The 24,840-nt window shown below is 44.1% G+C and overlaps 1 protein-coding gene across 1 annotated transcript; it reads right to left on the minus strand.

Annotated features, from left to right (window-relative positions):
* Positions 1 to 1,419: 1,419 nt before the first annotated feature.
* WAS (WASP actin nucleation promoting factor) lies at positions 1,420 to 24,079 on the minus strand. Its single transcript, XM_053371216.1, has 12 exons — positions 23,095 to 24,079; positions 20,942 to 21,082; positions 16,203 to 16,289; positions 15,140 to 15,240; positions 13,839 to 13,870; positions 12,295 to 12,345; positions 9,226 to 9,403; positions 8,726 to 8,768; positions 6,190 to 6,343; positions 4,497 to 4,885; positions 2,789 to 2,894; positions 1,420 to 2,057 (listed from the first exon to the last, which is right to left on the minus strand). The coding sequence occupies exons 1-12, from the start codon at positions 23,206 to 23,208 to the stop codon at positions 2,005 to 2,007; spliced, it is 1,449 nt and encodes a 482-aa protein (XP_053227191.1). The 5' UTR covers positions 23,209 to 24,079; the 3' UTR covers positions 1,420 to 2,004.
* Positions 24,080 to 24,840: the final 761 nt, after the last annotated feature.

Raw genomic sequence — 24,840 nt, forward strand, 5'->3', positions numbered from 1 at the left:
CACATAGGTGGGTGTCAATTTTAATAGGAACTGCAGCACAGGGAGTGGAAGGAGATTTCACCCTTCTTTCCCTAGTTACAATCCTGACCAAATTTCCTCTTCATGATGCTATTAGCCCTAAAAGAATAAAGCTCACGTTGGCACCAAATTTATAATGTTCATATACTACCAGACAGCATTTCCCCACCCTGTTGCCACCACAGCACAATGTACTACTTTTATGTTTCACTAGCAACCCTCTAAATAAGAGAATAATGAATCAGGAATAGAAAAAAAGGGTGTCTGACTTCAGAAGGTGAAAAGTACAGGAGGCTGAGGCTCAGTCCCCCTTCAGAAAACCTGTTTATTGAACATTTATCTGTATTTGCTTGCATAAAGCTTGATTATATATCCTATCATTATTGAGCATTCATCTGGATTCATTTACAGAATGTTTATATGTCTGTCCATTAGTCATATGTTCATCCCACATGTTTCTATGCATTTCACTATCACTTTCTGAACCACAAAAAGACTGATTCCCCCCCCCCCAAAGTGGATTTGTTGGACTAGGGTGTCAGAGCTGTTTAATCCACTTTAATTATGCAAACTTAAAGTTCTGGTATGTGCTTGAATCCGTGGCCTCCGGAAGGCACCCTCAAAGAAAAGGATCCTGTGTCTGTTCTCCAAGTTGCCCAGTTTCTTCTGCACAATGTCAAAACACCAAAGGTGAAGCTAGGATTTCCTGTGTAGAGCTACTCACTTGAAAAGTCTCTAGTTACTACAATATTAATTCCATTCAAAGGTAAGTGGCATAAGCTACCGTTTTTTTTGCACCATAACACTCACTTTTTTCCTCCTAGAAAGTAAGGGGAAATGTCTGTGCGTGTTATGGAGGGAATGCCTACAGGTGGCATGCCTACGAATTTTCCTCCTCTAAAAACTACGTGCGTGTTATGGCTGGGTGCATGTTATAGAGCAAAAAATATGGTATTTATTTGTGGTCTTCCAGATATTTTTTTGTTTTCGTTTTGTTCTGTCCAACAGGCACATTAAGATCCAAGCCAATTTTCCTTCCCCAGAATAGAACAGAGTTCATGGAACTGGACTTTCCCACCTCCCCTTTCTTTCAAAACCTTCTGCGTCCAGTGGGGACCACTGGGAATGGTGTAAGATATGATGTGGGGCGTTGCAGACCGTTTGGCAGAAATCACACACCCCCTTGTGCGGAGAGAATAGCAAATTAGGATCCAAGCCACTGAAAATACTTTAGTTTCCAGTATATATCTCTATAATACTGTAAATAAAAGAATAATTCATTGAAGTCAAATCTGGATTTGCGTCCTCTCTATCACACTGCAATCAAAACAACCAAATTTGAAAGTAAATAGGTACAGTATACCTGTCTTAAAGTTTGGAGACTGCATCCTGACCACCCCTACCCAAAGGTAAAACTAAAGCAAGGGAAAACATTCCTCTGAAAGGTGTGCAAATAATTCAGACAACTAGGATTTTTATGTGTGTTAACAATGCACTGGTTATTTTATAAGACAGAGGTTTTGCTTACATTCCTGTAATCTTCATACCTGTACATTGGCCTCAAAGGGGGAACCACTTCTTAAAGACACACAAGATTATACATCGAGGAGAAAGAAAGGAGGATGAAGGGGCTGGATGAAAGATAATATGGCTCTTAGAAAGTTAGAGGAGATTAGAAGTGGTATTGTCAAGACCGAGGGTTTGAAAGAGGGAGGATTACAGCCGAACTTTCTAAGACTGTCAAAGGCTTGCAGGTGCACAGAATGGGAATTACCGTATTCTTTAGCCTAAGTTATGCTGGAGAGGAGGAATGGGAAAATAATGACCTGTCACTGTAGAGGCTAAAGCAGAGCTGCCCTTGCACCTACTGGATTTCTGCACAGATTGTGAGGGAGACCATAACAAGGTAGCAGTCTGATTAAATGCCCACAGCAATTCAGACAGCAACAGATTGTCAGAAGGATCGGGCTTTGCGTCCTTCTGGACTCAGTCATCCCACTCGTCATCTTCTTCATCATCACCATTGTCTTCATCGTCATCTGTGGGTACAGTAGAACAAAGGAACAATTTGAGAGGAGGAATTCCTGAATGACACTTCTAAAGTGCACCTACACCTCTTTTTCCATACAGGAATGAATGGTCATCCCATTCATTCATCCAAACCACCACTCCATACTTACAAGTTATTTCAGCCTACCCTTCTTCCTTGAAGTTGTATTCAGTGCTAATCCTACTCAGAGTAGACCCATTTTTAAAAATAATAAATGAGTGGACTAAAGTTAGTAATCTCTATTGATTTCAATGGTTCTCCTCTGAGTAACAGTGGCATTTGCATTTACAGTCATACCTCATGTTGCATTTGCTTCAGGTTGAGCGTTTTCAGGTTGTGTCCCGCGGCGACCCAGAAGTACCGGAAAGGGTTACTTCCAGGTTTCGCCGCATGCGCGGAAGCTCAAAATAACGCCACGCACATGCGCAGAAGCCGCGAATTATGGCACGTGCAGACACGGGTTGCGTTCTGCTCATGTTGCGAACGAGGCTCCAGAACGGATCCCGTTCGCAACCAAAAGTACCACTGTACCTGTTTAACACTAGATACAATACCAGTGCAGGAATCAAGATTTCACCCCTTGCAAAATGCCACTGGCTCTGTCTCAGATCTTAGCTTTGTCCTTTCCAGTCAAGCACAAAACCTTAGACAGGTTGATAAGTTTTTGTCTGTAAGCACGCAGTTCAAAGGATGAGATGTATCAGATGCAACAAAATTCACCTGAGGAATGAATGACCTTGCTTCTCTTCTGCATCACGTGCATAAGAGCTCCTACCAGGCCTTCAGAGCTCTGTGCAGGCGATGGCGGTTCCAGCACATCAGGTGTCTGAAAGGTAAAAGGATTGCAAGTGGTGTCATTAGGGCTTCGAATGTTGACGGCCCTTAGAGCCCGCACAAACCTTTCAACCACACAAAGCTGTCTTTGTTCACTCTGCTCCTCCTCAAAACAGATACAGCTGTCACAATCCAGTGGACAGTGGTAACAGGGAAATATTTAAGACTAGTTTGCACAAATGCAATCGACCATGTCTGGGCTATACCACTTTAAATTACAGGGGGGCTTATACCACTGAATGTTCTTTCAGAGATAACGCTTCCTTCCACATAAAATTCTAAGTAATAGAGAGAAGGGTTCTGGCCTAGTTTTCTCCCTGTCACGCTAGTAGGATTTTTTTTTATTTGCCTTTAATTTTCTATTGAGATGTTTAAAAGGGTAAAGCAAAGCAAAAACAAAAGCAAAGAGAGAGAGAGTATAATGCCATCACAATATTACATATATGTGTACATAAGCATAAAGACAATTAAGGCAAATTGTCAGTAAGTGAAAAATAGGTGCCTAGCAAAATGAAAACACATTGTCTCAGAATTTAGTACAGCAGCACTTCTTAAAAATACGTATATTAGTCCATTTCTCTTTTCCTTCCTTTTAGGTGCATAAAAATATCAAAAAGTAGCAAAAAATATAATGTCCAAATGAAACATTTAATGATGGCAGTTAGCAACTGTGTTCTACTACACTAGCAAAGTTAATTGTTTCAAAAGGGCCCTTCTATTTCTGGCCAGGGGCAACCAACCCTAAACTTTTCTAAAGTTTTTTTCTAAACTTCTAAATTTTTCTAAAGCAGCAGTCTGCTATATTCTCTAATACCACAGGTCAAACCCCACACCATGAAAATCCTTAGTTGCAAGCTATGATGGTCCTTGCACTGATAACTGCAGGGCAGGTTGAGCCCACTGTTCAATGTTGGAGTTAATTTCCTTAAACATCACCCCACCCAGAATGTTGATGCACAAAGACATTCCCACCACATGTGTACATATGTACCAACAAGTTGGAACCCTCTCTAATATATAGGAGTTATTTCCCCCCCCACTCCCAATTGGGGAGTATTCCATCATGTGATTCCCTACCTGCAGTCTGAAGTGGTAGATAACTGGAGAACTAGGCTTTAATGTAATGAGAACAGTTAAGTCTGACATCATATTTCTTTCCTCCATTATCACACATTGCCATAACTTTGCTATCCTCCTGCCACATCTGATTCTTAAGTAATTCTCTAGCCTAGGGGTGGCCAACTCTCAAGAGACTGCGATCTACTCACAGTTAAAAACTGGCAGTGATCTACCCCCATTTTTGGGGTGCAGGGCAAAGATTTTGAGGGTTTTTTTAGGAAGGAAAGCCCTGTTTTGGGGGGTTCAGGTCAAAGTTGTTGAGCTTTCTTTAGGGGAGCCAAAACTGTTGAGCTTCTTTGGGGGGGAGCCGGTAATCTACTGGTGATCTACCACAGATGTCCAGTGATCTACTGGTGGATCACAGTCTACCTGTTGGACATGCCTGCTCTAGCCAATCCAACCAGGGAAATCATATATGAGAAATCATAACACACTAAGCACGAACCATCTTCTGATGCTCTCCACTGTGTCTTACCTTATTGAGTTGTATTCCTTGGCGTATCTGATCCAGTAATGCACCACGTCCGGTGGAGGCAACAGCAGGTGAGCTAAGCCCTCCAGAGGGGGGAGGGGGAGGGGGACATGGGGAAGAACTTGGGAATGCAGGAGGGGGTGGCGGTGGTGGCGGGGGTGGCGGGGGTGGCGGTGGGGCTGACCCAGCTGGGGGTGGTGGGGGACGAGCTGCTCCCGGCCGAGAGACAGGTGGAGGAGGCCCCCACTGAGGGCTGGGCTGTCCTCGAGAGGGCTGTGGAGGCGAAGGGACAGCTCCCCTGTTTGATACAGGCGGGACGGGTGGTAGAGGACCACTTCGGCTATGTCCAGGGCCAGAACGATTTGGGGGTGGGGGTGGAGGATGACTTGGACCTGAAATGAGACAAATATCAACACTAAAATCCCAGTGGGCAGCTTTAGCAGAGAACTATCCATGTATTTTAGAACTAGCAAAAATATTTTGATAGATGACTTATTGTGCAGATCACATTTAGATCTGTGAGAACAATAAAGATTATTGTCTCTCTCTGAATACCAGTTGCTGGGAAGTTACCAGAGCATAGCTCTAGTAGAGCATAGCCTATGGAAGCTAGGTTACCCCTGGCAAATAGTATACTGGTAGAAAGCGCTCCATGCAACTGTGGCCCCCTGTGCCTCACATAACAGAAAAAGATCCAGGAGAATCACAAAACTACAGACTTCTTCCTTCAGAGAGACTGCAGCCCCATCAAGAACATGCAGCCATCCAGTCAGAAGAGCCACCCACTAACAATAGCTCCGTCTTGTCTGGATTGAGTTTCCCTTTATTGGCCTTCATTCAGTCCATAACTGCATCCAGGCTCTGATTCAGAACATGCACCACCCCACCTGCTGAAGTTGAAAAGGAGAGATAGATGTAAAGGTCATCAGCATACCGATGAACACACAGTCCAAAATTCCACCACTCAATGGTGAAAGATAAATGTATACGCATAGACACACCCCTGCATGCCAATGCCAATTGTGGACTACAATCCATGCATCTCATAAGTGGACTCTAAAAGGTAAAGGTAAAGGGACGCCTTGACTGTTAGGTCCAGTCTCGGACAATTCTGGGGTTGTGGCACTCATCTCGCTTTACTGGCCGAGAGAGCCGGCGTACAGCTTCCGGGTCATGTGGCCAGCATGACTAAGCCACTTCTGGCGAACCAAAGCAGTGCACGGAAACGCCGTTTACCTTCCCACTGGAGTGGTACCTATTTATCTACTTGCCCTTTGATGTGCTTTCAAACTGCTAGGTTGGCAGGAGCTGGGACCGAGCAATGGGAGCACACCCCATCGCGGGGATTCGAACCGCCAACCTTCTGATCGGCAAGCCCTAGGCTCTGTGGTTTAACCCACAGCGCCACCCACTACTAATCCACAAACATTTAAGCTGTCATAAATCAGTAACCGTTTGAGGTGACACAAGGATCTTTGTTGTTCTTACTGCAACAGACTAACATGGCTACTGCTCCAGAAGTTATTACTCAGATCAGTACATCCAAGCTCAAACAAAACGTTCAGCATGGATAGGCCTTCTAATAGTCAGTGTAGTATTAGTTAGAGACCAGGATCTGGAGCCATTCACTGGTCCAGTCTCAGAGAGGCAGCCAATGATACCTGAGGTTGGAGACCCTCCCATTCCAGCAGCTCACCCTGTCGTCTCAGCTCTTCCTTCACAGCCTCCAGCCCCCCTTGGCCTTCAATGAAGTCATAGATAATCTTTGAAGTCTCAACATCGGTCAGTTGAGCCTCACTGATTCCTGCCTGGGAGAAGAATGTCTTCAAATCGGGATCTAAATTATTCACCTGAAATAAAAACATAGACAAATGTGTGTGAGAGAGAGAGAGAAAGAGAGAGAGAGAGAGAGAGAGAGAAAGAGAGAAAGAGAGAAAGAGAGAAAGAGAGAAAGAAAGAAAGAGAGAGAGAGAGAGAGAGAGAGAGAGAGAGAGAGAATGTGTTGCCATGTCTGTTCAGTGCCCATCTACTTCAGCCAATGCTCAAGTCACGATGGTCATAGGGTTACAACTGATAGGACCTGGCTTCCAGCATAGAATGAGGTACCTGGTACGGTTAAAACAATTATACAGTCCTAACCTTTGCCTAATTTAAGGTACCCCTGCCCGTACGGGCCAGTCGTGACCGACTCTAGGGTTGCGCGCTCATCTCGCTCAAGAGGCCGGGAGCCAGCACCGTCCGAAGACACTTCCGGGTCACGTGGCCAGCGTGACGAAGCTGCAACTGGCGAGCCAGCACCAGTGCCGCACACGGAAACGCCGTTTACCTTCCTGCTATAAAGCGGTACCTATTTATCTACTTGCACTTAGGGGTGCTTTCAAACTGCTAGGTGGGCCGGAGCTGGGACCGAACGACGGGAGCTCACCCCGCCGCGGGGATTCGAACCGCCGACCTTACGATCAGCAAGTCCTAGGCACTGGGGTTTTACCCACAGCGCCACCCACGTCCCTCCATGCCTTATCTACCATCACCTTAAACCTTCTTCATTGTCAAATCAATCTTAAAACTTCAACTATCTTTAAGCATTACAGTGGTACCTCTAGTTACAAACTTAATTCGTTGTGGAGGTGCGTTCTTAACCTGAAACTGTTCTTAACTAGAGGCGTTCTCAGACTGGGGCAAAGTTCTCAACTCGAGGTAACTCTTCCAGATTATCAGAGTTTGTAACCTGAAGCGTTTGTAATCTGAGGCGTTTGTAACTCAAGGTACCACTGTACTTCTGACCACTGGCCCTGAAGGCTAGGGCTGAAGGGAGTTAGAGTCCAGCAACAACTGGAGGGTCCCACATCCTTCCTGTAGCTGTTTAGGCTGTGCCTTATCACCCAACTCCAGCCAAATGCAGGCAGAAGACTAGCCATACCAGCTGAGAAGTGAGAGTAGGCCAGGTGATATCCCTATAGAAGCTTCTGAATCAAAGCTGTTCAATGAAAAGAGTAACTAGGAGACCACCTGCTCTTCCTAAACTAAATAACAGCATTGCTTCCTCTTGGCTCCAGTCTAAACTTTTTGGCACAGCAACTAGCTCTGACAACACCTTATAACTGGAATATACAAGCAAACCTTGAGAGAAAGGGCCTCATGTTTTCAGTCAGGTATGATGTAAATAAGCAGGTCATGCATTGCAGGGTCCCTTCCAACGCTACAATTCTATGATTCTATGTATAAACACAGAGTTTGCTGGACTTCAGTAACTCAAAGGTCTCATAGAATCATAGAATCATAGAATCATAGAGTTGGAATAGACCACAAGGGCCATCGAGTCCAACACCCTGCCAAGCAGGAAACACCATCAGAGCACTCCTGACATATGGTTGTCAAGCCTCTGCTTAAAGACCTCCAAAGAAGGAGACTCCACCACACTCCTTGGCAGCAAATTCCACTGTCAAACAGCTCTTACTGTCAGGAAGTTCTTCCTAATGTTTAGGTGGAATCTTCTTTCTTGTAGTTTGGATCCATTGCTCCGTGTCCGCTTCTCTGGAGCAGCAGAAAACAACCTTTCTCCCTCCTCTATATGACATCCTTTTATATATTTGAACATGGCTATCATATCACCCCTTAACCTCCTCTTCTCCAGGCTAAACATGCCCAGCTCCCTTAGCCATTCCTCATAAGACATCGTTTCCAGGCCTTTGACCATTTTGGATGCCCTCCTCTGGACACGTTCCAGTTTGTCAGTGTCCTTCTTGAACTGTGGTGCCCAGAACTGGACACAGTACTCCAGGTGAGGTCTGACCAGAGCAGAATACAGTGGCACTATTACTTTCCTTGATCTAGATGCTATACTCCTATTGATGCAGCCCAGAATTGCATTGGCTTTTTTAGCTGCCACGTCACACTGTTGGCTCATGTCAAGTTTGTGGTCAAGCAAGACTCCTAGATCCTTTTCACATGTACTGCTCTCAAGCCAGGTGTCACCCATCTTGTATTTATGCCTCTCTCTTTTTTTGCCCAAGTGCAATACTTTACATTTCATAGGCATGTCTCATGTCAGGAGTGCTCTGATGGTGTTTCCTGCTTGGCAGGGGGTTGGATTCGATGGCCCTTGTGGTCTATTCCAACTCTATGATTCTATGATTCTATGATCTCATACGCATGTGAGACCTCAGGATAATTTCCCCCCACTGAGATTCTCTCTCTTTCAAGTCTATTGATGAATCACCATGGCTACGTACGTCAAATCCACTGTTGGGATCCCATCCAATGTGCTGGATATGCCTGGAAAGGAATCACAGAAGACATTCAATGAGTGAAGGCCTTGCATTGCAATGCGTCCACATGACGGCCTCCAGACCTCTTCGACTTCCCCTCTACTCCTTCCATCTGCAGCATATTGTGACTTGCTTGCATCCTAGTTATGTTCCCACCACATTTCCATATGGGGCAGCACCTGCGCATGTGCAAAGCACAGCATGGCAGTCCTCTGCTGTGGGTTAGGGTTCAGCACACTATGCTACGGAAGTAGTTCTCAAGCTGTATTTCATAGAAAATTTCCATATGCAAGTAAAGAAACAAGAGTTTCAACGGCAAAACAAAGAAAGCCTGATATGAAAACTTCAGAAAAAGAAACTGAAGTCAAGGAATCCTTTCTGTTACGTTGTTTGAAATTTGAAGGTGTCCTACTCTCCCCAGATCCCAGTCTTTGAGAGTCTGCATAACTTCTGCAAGCACTCACTTGAACCCACTTGGAGCGCCAATGTCAGCCTTTGAAATCTTTTTCTTCCCCTTCTTTTTCTCCACTGCAGTAGGAACAGGAAGTCCACGGTAGCGGGAAAATGTGATGTCTGGATTCTGGATGTCAACAGTTGCCAGAGGCAGAGATGGTGGAGGAGAGTTTGGCTGCACGCCACGTCCTTTGGGGAACATAAGATGGGATGAGGAAGAGAACACCTATCAATCAGACCTCCCTCTATAACACTCCCTGTGTTGCCCGCCATCTCATACATTGTTTTCCTTTCTGTGTTTCATCTCTTTATTCTCTAGCATTGTTTGACTGTATCTGTGTGTTTATTTTACCTAAGTCACTGGGAACTTTTTCAGCTAAAGAGCTGGATAAATATTGCCCTGCTGTGAGTGCTGAAGACGGCTCCCTGCAAGACCCTTTCCACCTGGCCTAGGGGACAGGGCCCAGACTCACCCTGCTCAGCGTAAGAGACTCCTGGGAGGCCGCGGGACATTGCCCTGCTGTGAGCGCTGGAGCCCAAACTCACAGGAACAAAGTCTGTGGTTGGGGCAACTGTTGAAATTGCTTTTAAATGTTTTTAAACGTTTTAAAATAGTTTTTAATCTATGGCATTTTAAATTTGGGTTCTTTGTTCGGTTTGTTTGTTTTTTGCTCTGTTGGGGTGGGATAAATGTTTAGTTGGGTCTGGGGATTAGTTTAATTTTAGTATACAGTCATACCTCGGGATGAATACGCTTCAGCTTAAATATTTTTGGGTTGTGCTCCGCGGTGACCCGGAAGTAACAGAGCGTGTTACTTCTGGGTTTCACCGCTTGCGCATGCGCAGACGCTCAAAATGACGTCATGCGTGGAAGTGCCAAAACGTGACCCGTGCACGCGCAGACGCGCAGTTGCGTCTTGCGTTCACTTCAGGATGCGAACGGGGCTCTGGAATGGATTCTGTTCGCATCCAGAGGTACCACTGTAACTGCAATTTTTTATTATTAGTTTCTACTGTTTTATTGGTTTATTGTATAGTTTGTATAACACATCCCAGGACTACCTGGGAGTGGGTCCCAGTCAACAGAATGGCTGTGGCAGGTTCCAAGGGCACTGGGACAACTGATCTCAGTGATCACGGGTAAGAGGAGGAGTTATGCTAGGACCAGACCATGTCATTACCGAGGAGGCAGGCTCAGTAGTTGTTTGAAGACTATCTCTGCCTCCAGGTTTGGTCTTGACCAGAAGGATACTGGAATCAACAAGGGAGACCCACGTGACCTTAAGGTGCTGCTGTACAATGCCAGGTCAATGATTCACAAGACCCCTGTCATCCACAACTTGATTGTGGATGGAGGACTTGACCTGGCATGTGTAGCAAAGACTCGGTTGGATAAAGCAGATGGGCCTGTTCTTGCTGCTGCTTGTCTACCAGATTTCTTTTAAGCACAGCAACCCAGGTCATATGGGGGGGGGGTGTTGCAGTGATTTTTAGGAAGTCATTAGTTTGCACCAGACATCCTATTTGGAAGACCCAGTTTTCTGAGTGCAGATTTGGAAAGAGGTAGACCCCACCACGGGAGCAGGGCTGGGGCAGAAGAGTGCTAGAGTCCTGTCTAGTCAAGTTGCATGGGATCAGTTCCAATCTGTTACCTCCAAGGATGTGGACAGGCTGCTTGGATGGGTGAACTGACCACCTGTCTCCTTGATCCTTCCCATCCTGGCTCATAAAAGTGAGCCAGTAAGGGCTGGGTGATGGGCTCCACAGGGTGGTGAATGCTTCCCTCTGTGGGGGAGCCTTCCCAGACCCGCTGAAAGAGGTGGTTATTAAACCGCTTCTTAAAAAACCATCTTTGGACCCGGCCAATATGCCCAAATGTCGCCCAGTCTCATTCTTGGGCAAGGTGATTGAGCAGGTGGTCACTGAACAACTCCAGGCACGCCTGGAAGACATGGACCATTTGGATCCCTTCCAATCGGGATTCAGGCCTCATCATGGGACTGAAACTGCCTTGGTTACGCTGAGGGCAACCCTGTATCAGGAAATTTTTAATGTCTAATGTTTTGCAATTTTTTATGTGGTGTAAGCCACCCAGAGTGGCTGGGGAAGCTCAGCCAGATGGGTGGGGTATGAATAATAAAATTATTATTATTATTATTATTCTTTAAACAAACAAACAGATCAGGCGGGCTGCCCCTATTTTGCTTGTGCAAAACCACACATCTTCCCCTTTAAAGAAAACTGTGGTGAGGGGAGCATACAAAGGGTCTGACGAAGACCCTCCTCTCCTCCCCAGACCAACATAATGACAGTATATGGAGCTGCTGGTACTGGAACAAGCAGCTAAAGAAGAAAATTTGACCTTATTTTATCTTGGTCACCTAGAAAAGTGTAGTGGTGGGCTCCCATAAGCCCAAGGATGGAGAGATGTACTCTTCATCAAGTGGTACAGCACCATGGACAGGGGCGTCCAGTAAGGATGCCCTGCTTTGGCAATGACAGGTGACCTTTTAGTTTACAATCCAATGCACTACTGCCACCTGCAACCCTACAACTGGTTAATAATAATAATAATACCCATAATAGTTTTATTATTTATACCTCACCCATCCGACTGGGTTTCCCCAGCTACTCTGGGCAGCTTACCGCATATATAAAAAATTGTAAAACATCAGACATAAAAAAATTTCCCGATACAGGGCTGCCTTCAGATGTCTTCTAAAAGTCAGATAGTTGTTTATTTCCTTGACATCTGATGGTTGCAGAGAGTAGTGAAACTTCACAGTGGCCCAGCACAGGATGTTGCCTCTATTATAAAAGATCACTTTAGTGATCTTGTATATCTTTTGGAATTTTTTAAAAAAGATTGAAATTATTTTTTATGGCCCTTGTACCAAGAGCTCTTTTGCCGTGGTTCATTTTGGATGCTTCTTTTACTGAAAGTTTCTGATTTTATTGCTGAATTCTCTGTTTTCATGCTGCATTTGTTAGCTGACCTGCGAACTTGTAGTTGTGGATATGGGTACACATTAAATAAATGAAGAAATAGCACGCAAACAGAGTTTCTGCAAGCTGCTTACCATTTGAGTCAATCCCAAAAGATGGCGGCTGGGGGAGAGCTGGTCTTCTGTCTAACAGATGCAAAAAGAGTAGTGATCAGGATGTAAAGAGGCAGCAATTTCCATCCCGTCCTGTGTTTGTCACAATCAACACTGTTTCTATTCTGCTGCAGTTCAGCTTGTGATAGAACCTACATTGTTGGTCTTGCTATCGGCTATGGACAAAACTGATGGGATTATATAATTACCTGATTATTTCAATGAAAAGGAAACATCAAAACAATGCAGAAAATACTGTAATTATTTAGGCAGCATTTGAAGATTTCCTTTCCTCACCTCAGACAAGCATGTGGATTTTGGCAATTTTCACTCCCGCTTGTGTTTCCAATGGAATTCTCTGACATCCCTAGTGATAGCTCACCATCAACAGCTCCCTGTGGAGAATTCCCTGTGGGAGCTGCTGAGAACTTCTTGAAGACAGCACTGCTATACACAGGCTCTAAAGCAGGAATGCCATATGTCCAGAATGCCATAGGTGGGATACAGCATGTTCAGGCAGAAATGCAAATGTCTAGATGCAAAACTTTAAAAAGCTTTTCTGTCCGGATTATCACTTTTTGAAATATGGAACGCAACTCTAAAGCAAAAATTCAGGATTCAGTTGTACTTACAGCAATACTTCCTCTCTGGCAACTAGGGTGAGCCCTCAACCAGCAGAGTTTACTGACAAATTATGATTATCTCTATCTATCTATCTATCTATCTATCTATCTACCTATCTATCTATCTATCTATCTATCTATCTATCATCTATCTATCTATCTATCTATCTATCTATCATCTATCTAATTTTTTTAACATATATGTTCCAACAATCATTTAACATAACTTCTTATCTTATACAGTATTTTAGACTTCCGTCAACAACCTCTGAAGATTTTCCATTCTTTATCACTTGTTCTGCATTTCTTAATTTCTCTATTACTTTTAATTGTCCTTAACTAATAATTCTTTTCAAAGTCTTCCTTGCAATATTTCACAAAGTCCTCCTTACAGAACTTCTTGCAGTCCTACAATTGCTTTTCAAATAATTCAAATATTTACTCCAGTCCTTTAAGAATCTCTGATCCCGCAGGTTTCGAATCCTTCCTGACAAATTATGACTATCAAGGGCTTTCGCCCTGCACTTAATAGCTCAGCTCAGGTGCGAGTAACTTGTGGGGCCCAGTCTTATTTTAAAAGCTCCCTGTCAGTGTTAAGTGGGGCTTCCGGTAAGAGCAATCTACCCCTCCTCTGGCAAAGCTACAGGGCAGGGAAAAATAGGGGGAGAGAGAAAAGGAGGTATGATAAAGAGAGGGAGAAAAGTGTGTTGTAGAAAGAGATAAAGAATGAGAAGGGGGGGGTGTCTGCTTCTGGCTCTGGTTTTGGACCCACCCACAGCTGGCATGTGCCCACCAACAGATTATTCTGAAAGGAATGTAGTCCTTGACAGAAAAAGCACCATTGCCCCTGCTCCGACCATACACAAAACAGTATAGGGATATGTGGGCTGGACAGATACATACCTTCATTGACTGGAGGTGGAGGTGGCGGCTGTCTGTCTATAAAACAGGAAGAGGTTTATGAAGAGGAGACAAGGGTTTCTGCCATGCTTCAGGGGTACCTGGAAGAATCTGGCCCCTCTTAGATGGAGTCTGGGTCAGCAGAGGGGTTCATTGTGCTGTAGGAACCACTCACTCATCAGTGTATATATATATATACACAGTGGTACCTCGGTTTAAAAACAGTCCAGTTTAAGAACGATTCGGTTTACAAATTCTGCAAAACCGGAAATAGTGTCCCGGTTTGAGAACTTTACCTCAGTCTAAGAATGGAATCCAAACAGTGGAAGGGCACCGGTGGCGGGAGGTCTCATTAGGGAAAGCGCACCTCGGTTTAAGAATAGTTTAAGAACGGACTTCCGGAACAGATTAAGTTCGTAAACCGAGGTACCACTGTATATATATAGAGAGAGAGTTGCTCACTCTTCAGCTCCACGTGGATGAAATTTGGTACTTTGTGAAAATGTTGAATTATTGAGAAATTAATTGAGTTTCTATTCCTAGCCCTCATGGTTGGGGCAACAAGTTTGCATTCCATGTCTGGACTAGAGTTCAGGGGATGAAACGCCTAAACGCTGCATGCCAGCATGTCTCTTATTCATGTCCCCCACCTGTTTAGCTCAGTCGTACACCAGCCTGAAGAAGAGTTTGGATTTGATATCCCACTTTATCACTACCCGAAGGAGTCCCAAAGCGGCTAAAGATCTCCTTTCCCTTCCTCCCCCACAACAAACACTCTGTGAGGTGAGTGGGGCTGAGAGACTTCAGAGAAGTGTGACTGGCCCAAGGTCACCCAGCAGCTGCGTGTGGAGGAGCAGGGAAGCGAACCCGGTTCACCAGACTACGAGACTACCGCTCTTAACCACTACACCACACTTGCTCTCACTGCATTCTCTCTTCTTCACCCATGACCCTGCTGCCAACAAATCCCAAAGCCTATAAAAAGTTGGCATCCCTCTTGGTACATACACACTGACACAACTTTGTAACATATTCAGAAATATTTATCTGAATGTTTATTGTTGTTTTACATGTAATTTTATGGGGGATGAGGTGTCAATTTAGCATGGGGAAATGGCTGGCAGGGAAAGGGTTAAGCCACCACTTTTTTTTTTTGCTCAAAGAAGCACCCCTCCCCAAACTGCTTCGCATCAGAAAAAGCAGCCACTTTTTCTCCATTTGTTTTTAGTGTCTGATTTGTCCCTGAGTTGCAAACCCTGCAGACATATTTCCTTACAGCCGCCATTTTGAAAGAGGCATGACACCTACCCATTCTCTGGTTCCTCTTCTGAATCTTCTCTTCCACCATTTGTTGAAAATTGTATGCCTCATTCTCATCGGCAAAGTTGAGCCCCACGCTGCACTCCTGAAAGCAATCCCAAGTCAAAACCTCTGGGGTATGGGACCATGGCCGTTCCCATGGGAATAACCCTATATGACTCCAGCTCCTTTAACAAAACTGTCACACAGCTCAATGCACATCCGAAAAAGGGAGCTGGAGTTTCCCCAAGTTTACATTTATTTATCTATTAAAATATAATTGAATAACTTTTATATTTTGAAGGCTTAGTTAAAAAACAACAACAATAGATGTACATTTGAAATTATATTGTTACTTTATGAAAAGCAACAAAGCAGAAAATGCTTTCATCTCCACATGCTAACTTTTCTTGCACACAACACAGTAGAATGTGCGAATAAAAATGCTTGCTTTATTTTTTCTGATGTGCTTGTGCTTCTTCTCTGCAGCCTTTGGCCTTTCCCTCCAGCAGAGTCACAGGACATTTTAGGAATCCTACACACAGTGCTTTTTTACTGGGGGTAAGCATAACCCAAATCATTTTGTGAATCTTTGTACTTTTGACCATTTACTGTATTTATTTCCCCCGATTTGAACTCTAAAATGGTGATTTTCTTGAGTCAAAAGGAGAGTACCCCTAAACATTTTTTAAAGAAAAAAAGCACTGCCTACACATATATGCACATATTCACATACCCACATTTTCATCAATCTAAAGAGCTCTCACATGGAAGAGGCTTGCTTTCTCCTGCTCTGGAGGTCAGGATCTGAGCCAATGGCCTCAAGAAAGGAGATTCTGACTAAACATCAGGAAGAACTTTCTGACAGGAAGAGCTGTTGGATGGTGGAACAGACTCACACGAGAAGATGGTCGTCTCTCCTTCCTTGGAGGCTTTTAAGCAGAGATTGGATGGTCACCTGTCATATATGATCTAGTTGAGATTCCTGCGTTGCAGGGGGTTGGACTGGATGACCCTCAGAGTCCCTTCCAACTCTACAATTCTATGATTCTATGAGTCAATACTCACATCTCCTGAAAAGGTGTGGAAATAAGAGGTGGGAGCCAAGTAGACCAGCTGGCTGCACAATTCCTGCTCCCAGGTCATCTTCCTATCCTGAAACAAAGGAGCAGAGAAGGGATAGAGGAAGCAATTCCCCTTAATATGATGCATTTCTGTACATTATTTCCACCAATATATGCATTTTTATGCCTCCTTGACCCCAGTATGTGCATTTTTGTATACATTACCGGGCTGGAGAGCTGCATTGACAAATTCAAATAAGTGTGAATTTGGAAGGCTAGCTATAGTTTGCTTGGCATCTAGTCCAGAAGGTGTGAATTAGGTACAGTAGGTTGGCCTTTGAATAAAAACTGAATCAAATGTTTCCCTGGTCTTCTTTCACTCCTGTGCCCGTGCCAGTCAGACCTGGGCTTGTGGCTAAACCTTCTCTCCTCACTAGCATTTGTTGTGAGTCAAGGAGATAAAATAAGACACATGGACACAAGTATTTTAGGTTAATGGACTAAAAAAGGCCATAACTTTATTGGTTCCAGGATGTGAGTGTATTGGCTGAGACATTGGATCAAACAGACTATAACTTGGCTCCCAAATTTGGAGGGTTTTTGAAGCATGATTGTAAATTTTATATGGAGTTTAATCTGGACTGTGGAAAAGGGGTTGATTTGTTGAGAAGGGTTAATAACATTATCAAATTGGAATTCACACGAGAGAAAGGAGATTTAGAAGAAAAATTGTGGAAGGGACAGGGAAGTGACTTAAGGGCCTCGGATATAAAGTTACCAGGTTAATGTGCTAGTTCAATGAGATAAAATGGACTGACAAAGCCCGGGGCCAGGGGGAGGGGACACTGGATGAATTTATGTTTTTTTTCTTTTCTATTTGGCTACTAGGATTTGTGGTATATAATTGATGAATGTTAGAAAGATGTTTGAAAGGAAATTGTTTGGCTTTAGTATAAATATTTAAAGGATCGGGCAAGAGTATAATGGATATGAGAAGTTAGGAAAAATAAGCTTAAAGTATTTAATTTTAAGGTTTCTTTTTTACAAGATAAGATGAAAATAGATTAAGATAATGTAATGAAAGATTAAGTTAAGTTAAAGTGGGAAAGGATTTGCTGAATTAATAAATTAAATTGGAATACAAAAAAGGGAGAGGTGAGGAAGTCTGGGAAACAAGCTAATGAAAGATAAGTAAATTAAGATGGAATGTGTTTTTAATTATTTTTATTTTGTATCTTTGTTCTTTTTTCTTTTTTTCTCTTTTTTCTTTTTTTACATTTTTGTAATATTTTGAAATCTCAATAAATATCTATTAAAAAACAAACAAACAGACTATAACTTGACTCCTGCCCATTCTGCAAGGAATCACACAAAGGTTAACAACCTGTAGGGGGAGCTTGTTGACTGGAGGGTCGTGCCATGGCCCTAGCCACCACCTGGGCATCGGACAGGAACCATGACCGCCAGATTCCTTTAACAGAATACCCTTCAAAGGTAGATGATGGCCACAACCTCCCCTTCGACACACAACACATTTTCCAATGCCTAACAAAGTTGTGACAATTTGCTACGAGGTAGGCGAAGAACCAAGTGGTTGGGGCCAATCTCCCAAGTGGAAAAAAATTCCTTCCCAAAATACAGATGTGCCTTCACACTGGCCAGATTGGATGTGATGCCCTCTGCCGTACTTGAGGGCAGGTACCAAAAGATTCAAACTGAGAAACGACTCTCTCTTAAATTTAAGATAGAGAAAGGGACACGACAAGGGTGCCCAATTTCCCCATTGCTTTTTATTTCAGTTCTGGAGGTTTTGCTAAACATGATTAGAAGGGACCGTCTGATAAAAGGTATACAGGTCGGAGCTAAACAATATAAATTGAAGGCATTTGCAGATGATTTGGTATTGACGGTACAGGAGCCAGAATCTAGTGTTAAAAGAGCTTTAGAATTGATCCAAGAATTTGGTCATGTGGCAGGATTTAAGTTGAACAAGTCAAAAACCAAAGTCCTTGAGAAAAACTTAACACCGATAGAGAAAGAAAGGTTTCAGAAGGAGACAGGGTTAACATTGGTAAGGAAAGTAAAATATCTGGGGGTTAATATGACTGCTAAAAACTTAAACTTATTTAAAGACAATTATGAGAAATGTTGGTCAGAAGTGAAAAAAGATCTAGAAATATGGTCAAATTTGAAGCTTTCCTTGTTAGGCCGAATTGCTGTTATAAAGATGAATGTATTGCCAAGAATGTTGTTTTTGTTTCAATCATTACAGATTTTGGACAAAATGGACTGTTTCAAGAAGTGGCAGAAAGATATTTCTAGATTTGTCTGGCAGGGCAAGAAGCCTAGAATAAAATTTAAAATATTAACCGATGCAAAGGAAAGAGGTGGATTTGCCCTGCCAGACCTTAAACTTTATTATGAATCAGCAGCATTCTGCTGGTTGAAAGAATGGCTGCTTCTTGAGAACACAGACATTTTGGATTTGGAAGGTTTTAATAATGTTTTTGGGTGGCATGCATATTTGTGGTATGACAAGGTTAAAGCTCATAAAGCATACAAAAATCATATTGTCAGAAAAGCATTGTTTAATGTCTGGATAAGATACAAAGATTTACTTGAGAACAAAACCCCAAGGTGGTTGTCACCAATGGAAGCAAAGGCTCAGAAAAAGCTCAATATGGAGGCCAAATGGCCGAAATATTGGGAAATTTTGGAGCAGGAAGGAGATAAATTGAAATTGCAGAGTTTTGAGAAATTAAAAGATAAAGTGCGAGACTGGCTTCATTATTATCAAATAAGGGAAGCTTATAACTTGGATAAAAAAACCGGCTTCCAGGTGGAGAAATCGAAATTGGAAACTGAATTGTTAGAGCCAAAAACAAAGATACTTTCAAGAATGTATAACTTGCTGTTGAAATGGAATACCCAAGATGAAACGGTTAAATCTGCTATGATTAAATGGGCACAGGATGTTGGACATAACATTATGTTTGCTGACTGGGAATGGTTGTGGACCACTGGTATGAAATTTACGGCATGTAATGCCCTAAGAGAGAATATTATGAAAATGATATACAGATGGTACATGACACCAGTCAAGCTAGCAAAAATCTACCATTTGCCCGATAACAAATGTTGGAAATGTAAAGAGTCTGAAGGTACATTCTTTCACCTTTGGTGGACGTGCTCAAGGATAAAGGCTTTCTGGGAAATGATATATAATGAAATGAAAAAGGTATTTAAATATACCTTCTTGAAGAAACCAGAGGCCTTTCTTCTGGGCATAGTCGGCCAACAGGTGCCAAAGAAGGATAGAATTTTCTTTATGTATGCTACAACAGCAGCAAGAATACTCGTGGCAAAGTATTGGAAGACACAAGATTTACCCACTCTGGAAGAATGGCAGATGAAAGTGATGGACTATATGGAGTTGGCGGAAATGACTGGCAGAATCCGTGACCAGGGAGAAGAGTTGGTGGAAGAAGATTGGAAGAAATTTAAAGACTACTTACAGAAATACTGTAAAATTAATGAATGTTAAAATGATGTTGGACTGGACCTAAGTGGACTTAGTAATAAGATCAGTAAGAATATGTAAAAATGGTTTGATAATTGGTTAAAGTATAAAGATGTAAATTTGTTGAAAAATAGAGTTAAATGTTATAAAACAAAGGGGTAAGGATTTGCTGAATTAATGATGTGATTGGGAATACAAAAAAGGGAGGTGTGAGGAGGTCAAAGAAACAAGCTAATGAGAATTCTGAAAAATGTGAAAAATTGATTTGTTTTTTAATTATTTTTCTTTTTGTTTTTGTGTTGTTATGTGTTTTAGTCATTTATTGTTGTATTTTTTTGTAATTCTTTTTTGTATGTTTTTTTTCTGTTATTACTTTTCTGTTTTGTTTCTTAAAAATCTTAATAAATATCTTTTTAAAAAACAAACAAACAAACTGAGAAACGACTCTGCCCCTGTGGAGATGGCAATCTGGAAACAGTGGCTCATGTTCTCCTGTCCTGTCCCCTTTATAAAGATCTGAGGAATGAGATCATCACGCCACTCTTACTTACCATCCCAGGCCGCCCATCTGAGGCCACATTGTTCTTTCTTTTATCAGATCAAAATGATCAGACAACAGCAAAGGTTGCTAGGTTTATTGAGGGTGCAATGAGATTAAGGGCTGGTATCTGAACGATAATCTTGGTCATCTGATTGTCCTTTTTAACCATTGTTGTCTTTTTAATTGTATATATTGCTTGTTTTATGTTGCTATGGCCGTTGGCTAATACAAATGAAGTTTATCTATCTATCTATCTATCTATCTATCTATCTATCTACCATCTATCTATCTATTTATCATCTATCCTACCAGGCCCCTTGGACAACCAAGGCGACCAACCAAAGTCCATAGCAAGGTCAAGAAACGAAGCAAAAACCTAAAGAGAGGGAGGGCAGGTGATCCGAGGAAGCCAGGAACAAGAAGGGAGTCTGTGTGCCCGCAGTCATTCAAATACAGCTAAACCATGCCCCCACCCAGCCATATTGGCTGGGTGGTGGGCATGATGCGGGCACAGGACTCAGTGATGCAGGGGGCTTGATTACACCCCCTGTGAATGCGGGCAGCGGTTCCCGCTCACGACACCTCCCCTCCAGCTTATTCTCATGAATGAGCTCCAGGTGCTCACACCTGGAAGGGTGACAGGATGAAGGGCAAGGTCACAATGGAGCCAGGGAATTGGTACCTTCAAATCATAGAAGCGCATGAAATAGGAACGTCTGGGGTTATCCTTCACGAAGCACAGGACCCCGCAGCCTTGCTTGGACCAGCTTCTGCTGCCTTGAGGCAAGGCCAGGAGGAGTTGGGCCACAGTTGTGACCATGGTCTAGCGGGAAAGAGCACATGCATGTTAATGATCTACACCTCCTGCAATTTCCTATAAACCACACCAAATCCCTAACCCAAAGATGGAGAACCATTGACCAGGGGTAAAATCAGGAGCAGATTTAGGGCACTGTGAGCGGTGCAGTTACAGGGCTTTGAGAAGGAGTGGGAAAATGAGACAACAAACTGTCATTCCGGTAAATTATTAAAATGTACTTCTCCTAGGATCCAAGTCGTGTTTTGTGGAAGTATTATATTTTGGAATCAAGGAGGCCAGGACCCCTGTTTCACTATAAGGGCAGGTCTCAACTGGATTCAAACCATGGAGGAGCCATGAAATGGGGATCTGTGAACAGAGGCAGAGCCAGGATTTTTTTTGGGGGGGGGGGAGGGCAAACGTTGTTGAGCTTTTTTTTTATGGTGAGATCATGAGTAGAAATCCCCCCCCCAAAAGAGGATGTTACAGGAGGAAGACTTGAGGGGGGCGGGGCGGAACCTCAGTGAATTGAATATTTTTAATGCTTTTCAAAGATTTTTTTAGGATTCAGGGGGAGGCAGCTGCCCCCACCCGCCCACGCCCATTCCTGTGAAACTTTCCTTGGGACTCTACTTCCCATCGGCCTCATCCAGGGACGTACCTTGAAGGTTGTTCCCTGCCAAGGGTGCAGGCCAAAGGAGGAGCAAAAATTACGCCTCTCTCCCCCCCCCCGGCTTGGAGTGGCTAGGAGGAGTGTGTTGTATGATGCATATCTCAAATTAAGTGATATTTTATCTTGTCACTACAGGTCATGAAATATACTCAGAGTCGAGTGTGGATTTCATGCTCTTTATTCAGCTCATAATGGTGAGGAGGAATGGAAGTTCCCCCAGAGTGTCTGCTTTATATACATTATTTACACAATGGGCCCCACGTGATTGGCTAATTCCGGGATTCTCCTGTAAGCCAATCAGGTCGCAGATTCACTTCCACCTGGAGCTGGATTGGGTGGCTCCTGTGGACCAATCAGACTGTTGCATTCTGAATCCTATTGTTCTAGGACCAATCAGACTGCTGCCTTTTGGATCCTATTCAACTCAGTACATAACAGGCCACACATCTGTTTGTGGATAAGGATATTCCCCTTCATATTTTGGTCGGTCCAGTATTTTTGAACCAGGTGAAAGGGTCTATTCTGAAGGCGGGTATGGCTGCACGATGGGGCTGTCTGGATGTCATCACTGCCCAAACCACCACACTGGGCCTCTTGAGGAAGTGGTTTTCTTCCCCATTTCCTGCAGACAAGGCAGCCTACAAACTACGACCTGCAGCATTCTCACTTTACAAATCAAGCGATTGCTTCATAGCAATACCTCCAGTCTCTTCTACACGGAAGGTGAGAGAGATTCAAGATGCCGTGAGAAATCAGGTTTTCGTTGAGCATCCCAAGCCTAGAGCATTGCCATTTGCTGGTTTCAAACCACCCCGACCGGGGCATCTTCTTATTTCCAAAACGATGCTAGTCAGTTACCAATTTAAGTCTTCATCAAGAGGCAGGAAGTTCCAAAATGTAGGTGCTGCCACACTAAAATATTGATTTCTTACAAATATGAAATGAGTACTATGTGGCACCTGTAACAGAACCGGTTCCAGAGACTGAAACTCTGAAGTGGGCATTTGTGGGATGATGGGGTCTCGCCCCCCAGAGGTACTACCCCTACCCTACCCCACCCCTTCCTGACTACTCTCTTACTGTTTGTCATAATTTTCTAGCATTTTCTCATTTATCCTCAAGCCAGTGCAGAAAGGGAAGTCAAGCTGAAAGGGACTGGCCCCAGGCTGCCTGCTCCGAACCAAACCCAGGGGTCCTCTGCATTGTACCACTTGAATCCCCCACCCCCAAATGTGGCCATTAAATCCCAGTCCACAACCACCTGCCGTCCTTCTGGCAGCCTCCTCCCTCCCCTCGACTCTCAGGAAGTTCTGGCTTCTGCTTCCAAGGCCCTTCCGCCCCTGTGAAATGATAACAGAATTACCGTGCACTTTCTGCCCAACAGTTCAAAGACCTGCTGGTTCTCGTGGTCCTCAAGGAGGGAGGAGGACACGTTCTCCTGCTGCGTCCGGGCTGCTGGCTTGGACCTCCGGCTCATCCTGGCCCTGTCAAGATGCCTCGGGGCTCTGCGCTCTCTGATCTCCCCCAGAGCGAACTTCCGCGTTGCGAGGGCTTTTCAACAGGAAGCTCAGAAACCACCGGGTCACACGCATGCACACACACTGAGCTAGGTTCCCCATCTGGCTGACAAGGCCCAGCCGCAGGGCCAGTCAGAATAGGACCCCGGAAGCCCAGATACGTGCATTGGAGCAAAATGTGACAAAACGATTTCACCCGAGAGCTGCGCATTAGTGCATTGGCCCAGCAAAAGACTAGAGAAGCATTTACTCAATGATAAATTTAAAAAATCAAATGATTTCCTTCTCTCTCTTTTTTGGTGCCTTGTTTTCCTGTTCCCTTTTTTATTATCATTATGGCTAGGGCCCTCAAGAGCTGGAGGTGGCCTGGGTCTCCCTGAACCTCTTGAGAAGGCCTCCCCAAAGCTATCCAGCAAGATTGAGGCACAAATAAAGAAGCCAAGCCCAGTCTCAGATCTTCCATTCTTGGGCAAGGTGATTGAGCGGGTGGTTGCTGAACAACTCCAGGCACGCCTGGAGGATGCGGACCGTTTGGATCCCTTCCAATCGGGATTCAGGCCTCATCATGGGACTGAAACTGCCTTGGTCACACTGGTCAATGATCTCCTGTGGGCTAGGGACAAAGGTGAGAGCTGTTTCCTAGTTCTGCTGGATCTCTCACTGGCTTTTGATACCATCGGCCATAACATCCTTCTGGACCATCAAGAGGGGCTGGGAGCTGGGGGCACTGTTATACAGTGGTACCTCGGGTTAAGTACTTAATTCGTTCTGGAGGTCTGTTCTTAACCTGAAACTGTTCTTAACCTGAAGCACCACTTTAGCTACTGGGGCCTCCTGCTGCTGCTGCGCCGCTGGAGGATTTCTGTTCTCATCCTGAAGCAAAGTTCTTAACCCGAGGTACTATTTCAGGGTTAGCGGAGTCTGTAACCTGAAGTGTATGTAACCTGAAGCATATGTAACCCGAGGTACAGTGGTTCTGCTCCTTCCTCCTGGGCCGTGTCCAGAAAGTGGTGTTGGGGGATGAGTGCTCAGACCCCTGAGCTCTCATTTGTGGGGTGCCTCAGGGTTCTGTCCTCTCCCCCATGCTTTTTAATATCTATATGAAGCCGTTGGGAGAGATCATCAAGAGGTTTGGGCTGGGTGTATGCAGATGATACCCAGCTCTACTTCTCTTTTAAATCAGAACCAGTGAAGGCGGTGAAGGTCCTGTGTGAGTGCCTGGAGGCGGTTGGAGGATGGATGGCGGCTAACAGATTGAGGTTGAATCCTGACAAGACGGAAGTATTTGGGGTAGGTACAGGCGGTGGGCAGGTGTGAAGGACTCCCTGATCCTGAATGGGGTAACTGTGCCCCCGAAGGAGCAGGTGCGCAGCCTGGGAGTCATTTTGGACTCACAGCTGTCCATGGAGGCACAGGTCAATTCTGTGTCCAGGGCAGCTGTCTACCAGCTCCATCTGGTACGCAGGCTGAGACCCTACCTGTCCGCGGACTGTCTCGCCAGAGTGGTGCATGCTCTAGTTATCTCCCGCTTGGACTACTGCCATGCGCTCTATGTAGGACTACCTTTGAAGGTGACCCAAAAACTGCAATTA

The sequence above is a fragment of the Podarcis raffonei genome, chromosome 17 (assembly GCF_027172205.1).
Source record: "Podarcis raffonei isolate rPodRaf1 chromosome 17, rPodRaf1.pri, whole genome shotgun sequence".
NCBI classification, from domain to species: Eukaryota; Metazoa; Chordata; class Lepidosauria; order Squamata; family Lacertidae; genus Podarcis; species Podarcis raffonei.

What these genes read in the sequence shown, in the direction of transcription:
- WAS (XM_053371216.1), bottom strand. Translation starts at nt 23,208, where the DNA reads ATGAGCCGGAGGTCCAAGCCAGCAGCCCGGACGCAGCAGGAGAACGTG. An exon ending in ATCCCAACAGTGGATTTGAC is followed by an intron (nt 6,344 to 8,725) that starts GTACGTAGCCAT and finishes TTTTTATTTCAG; the next exon opens with GTGAATAATTTAGATCCCGA. An exon ending in AAGGAATACAACTCAATAAG is followed by an intron (nt 2,895 to 4,496) that starts GTAAGACACAGT and finishes TTTACCTTTCAG; the next exon opens with ACACCTGATGTGCTGGAACC.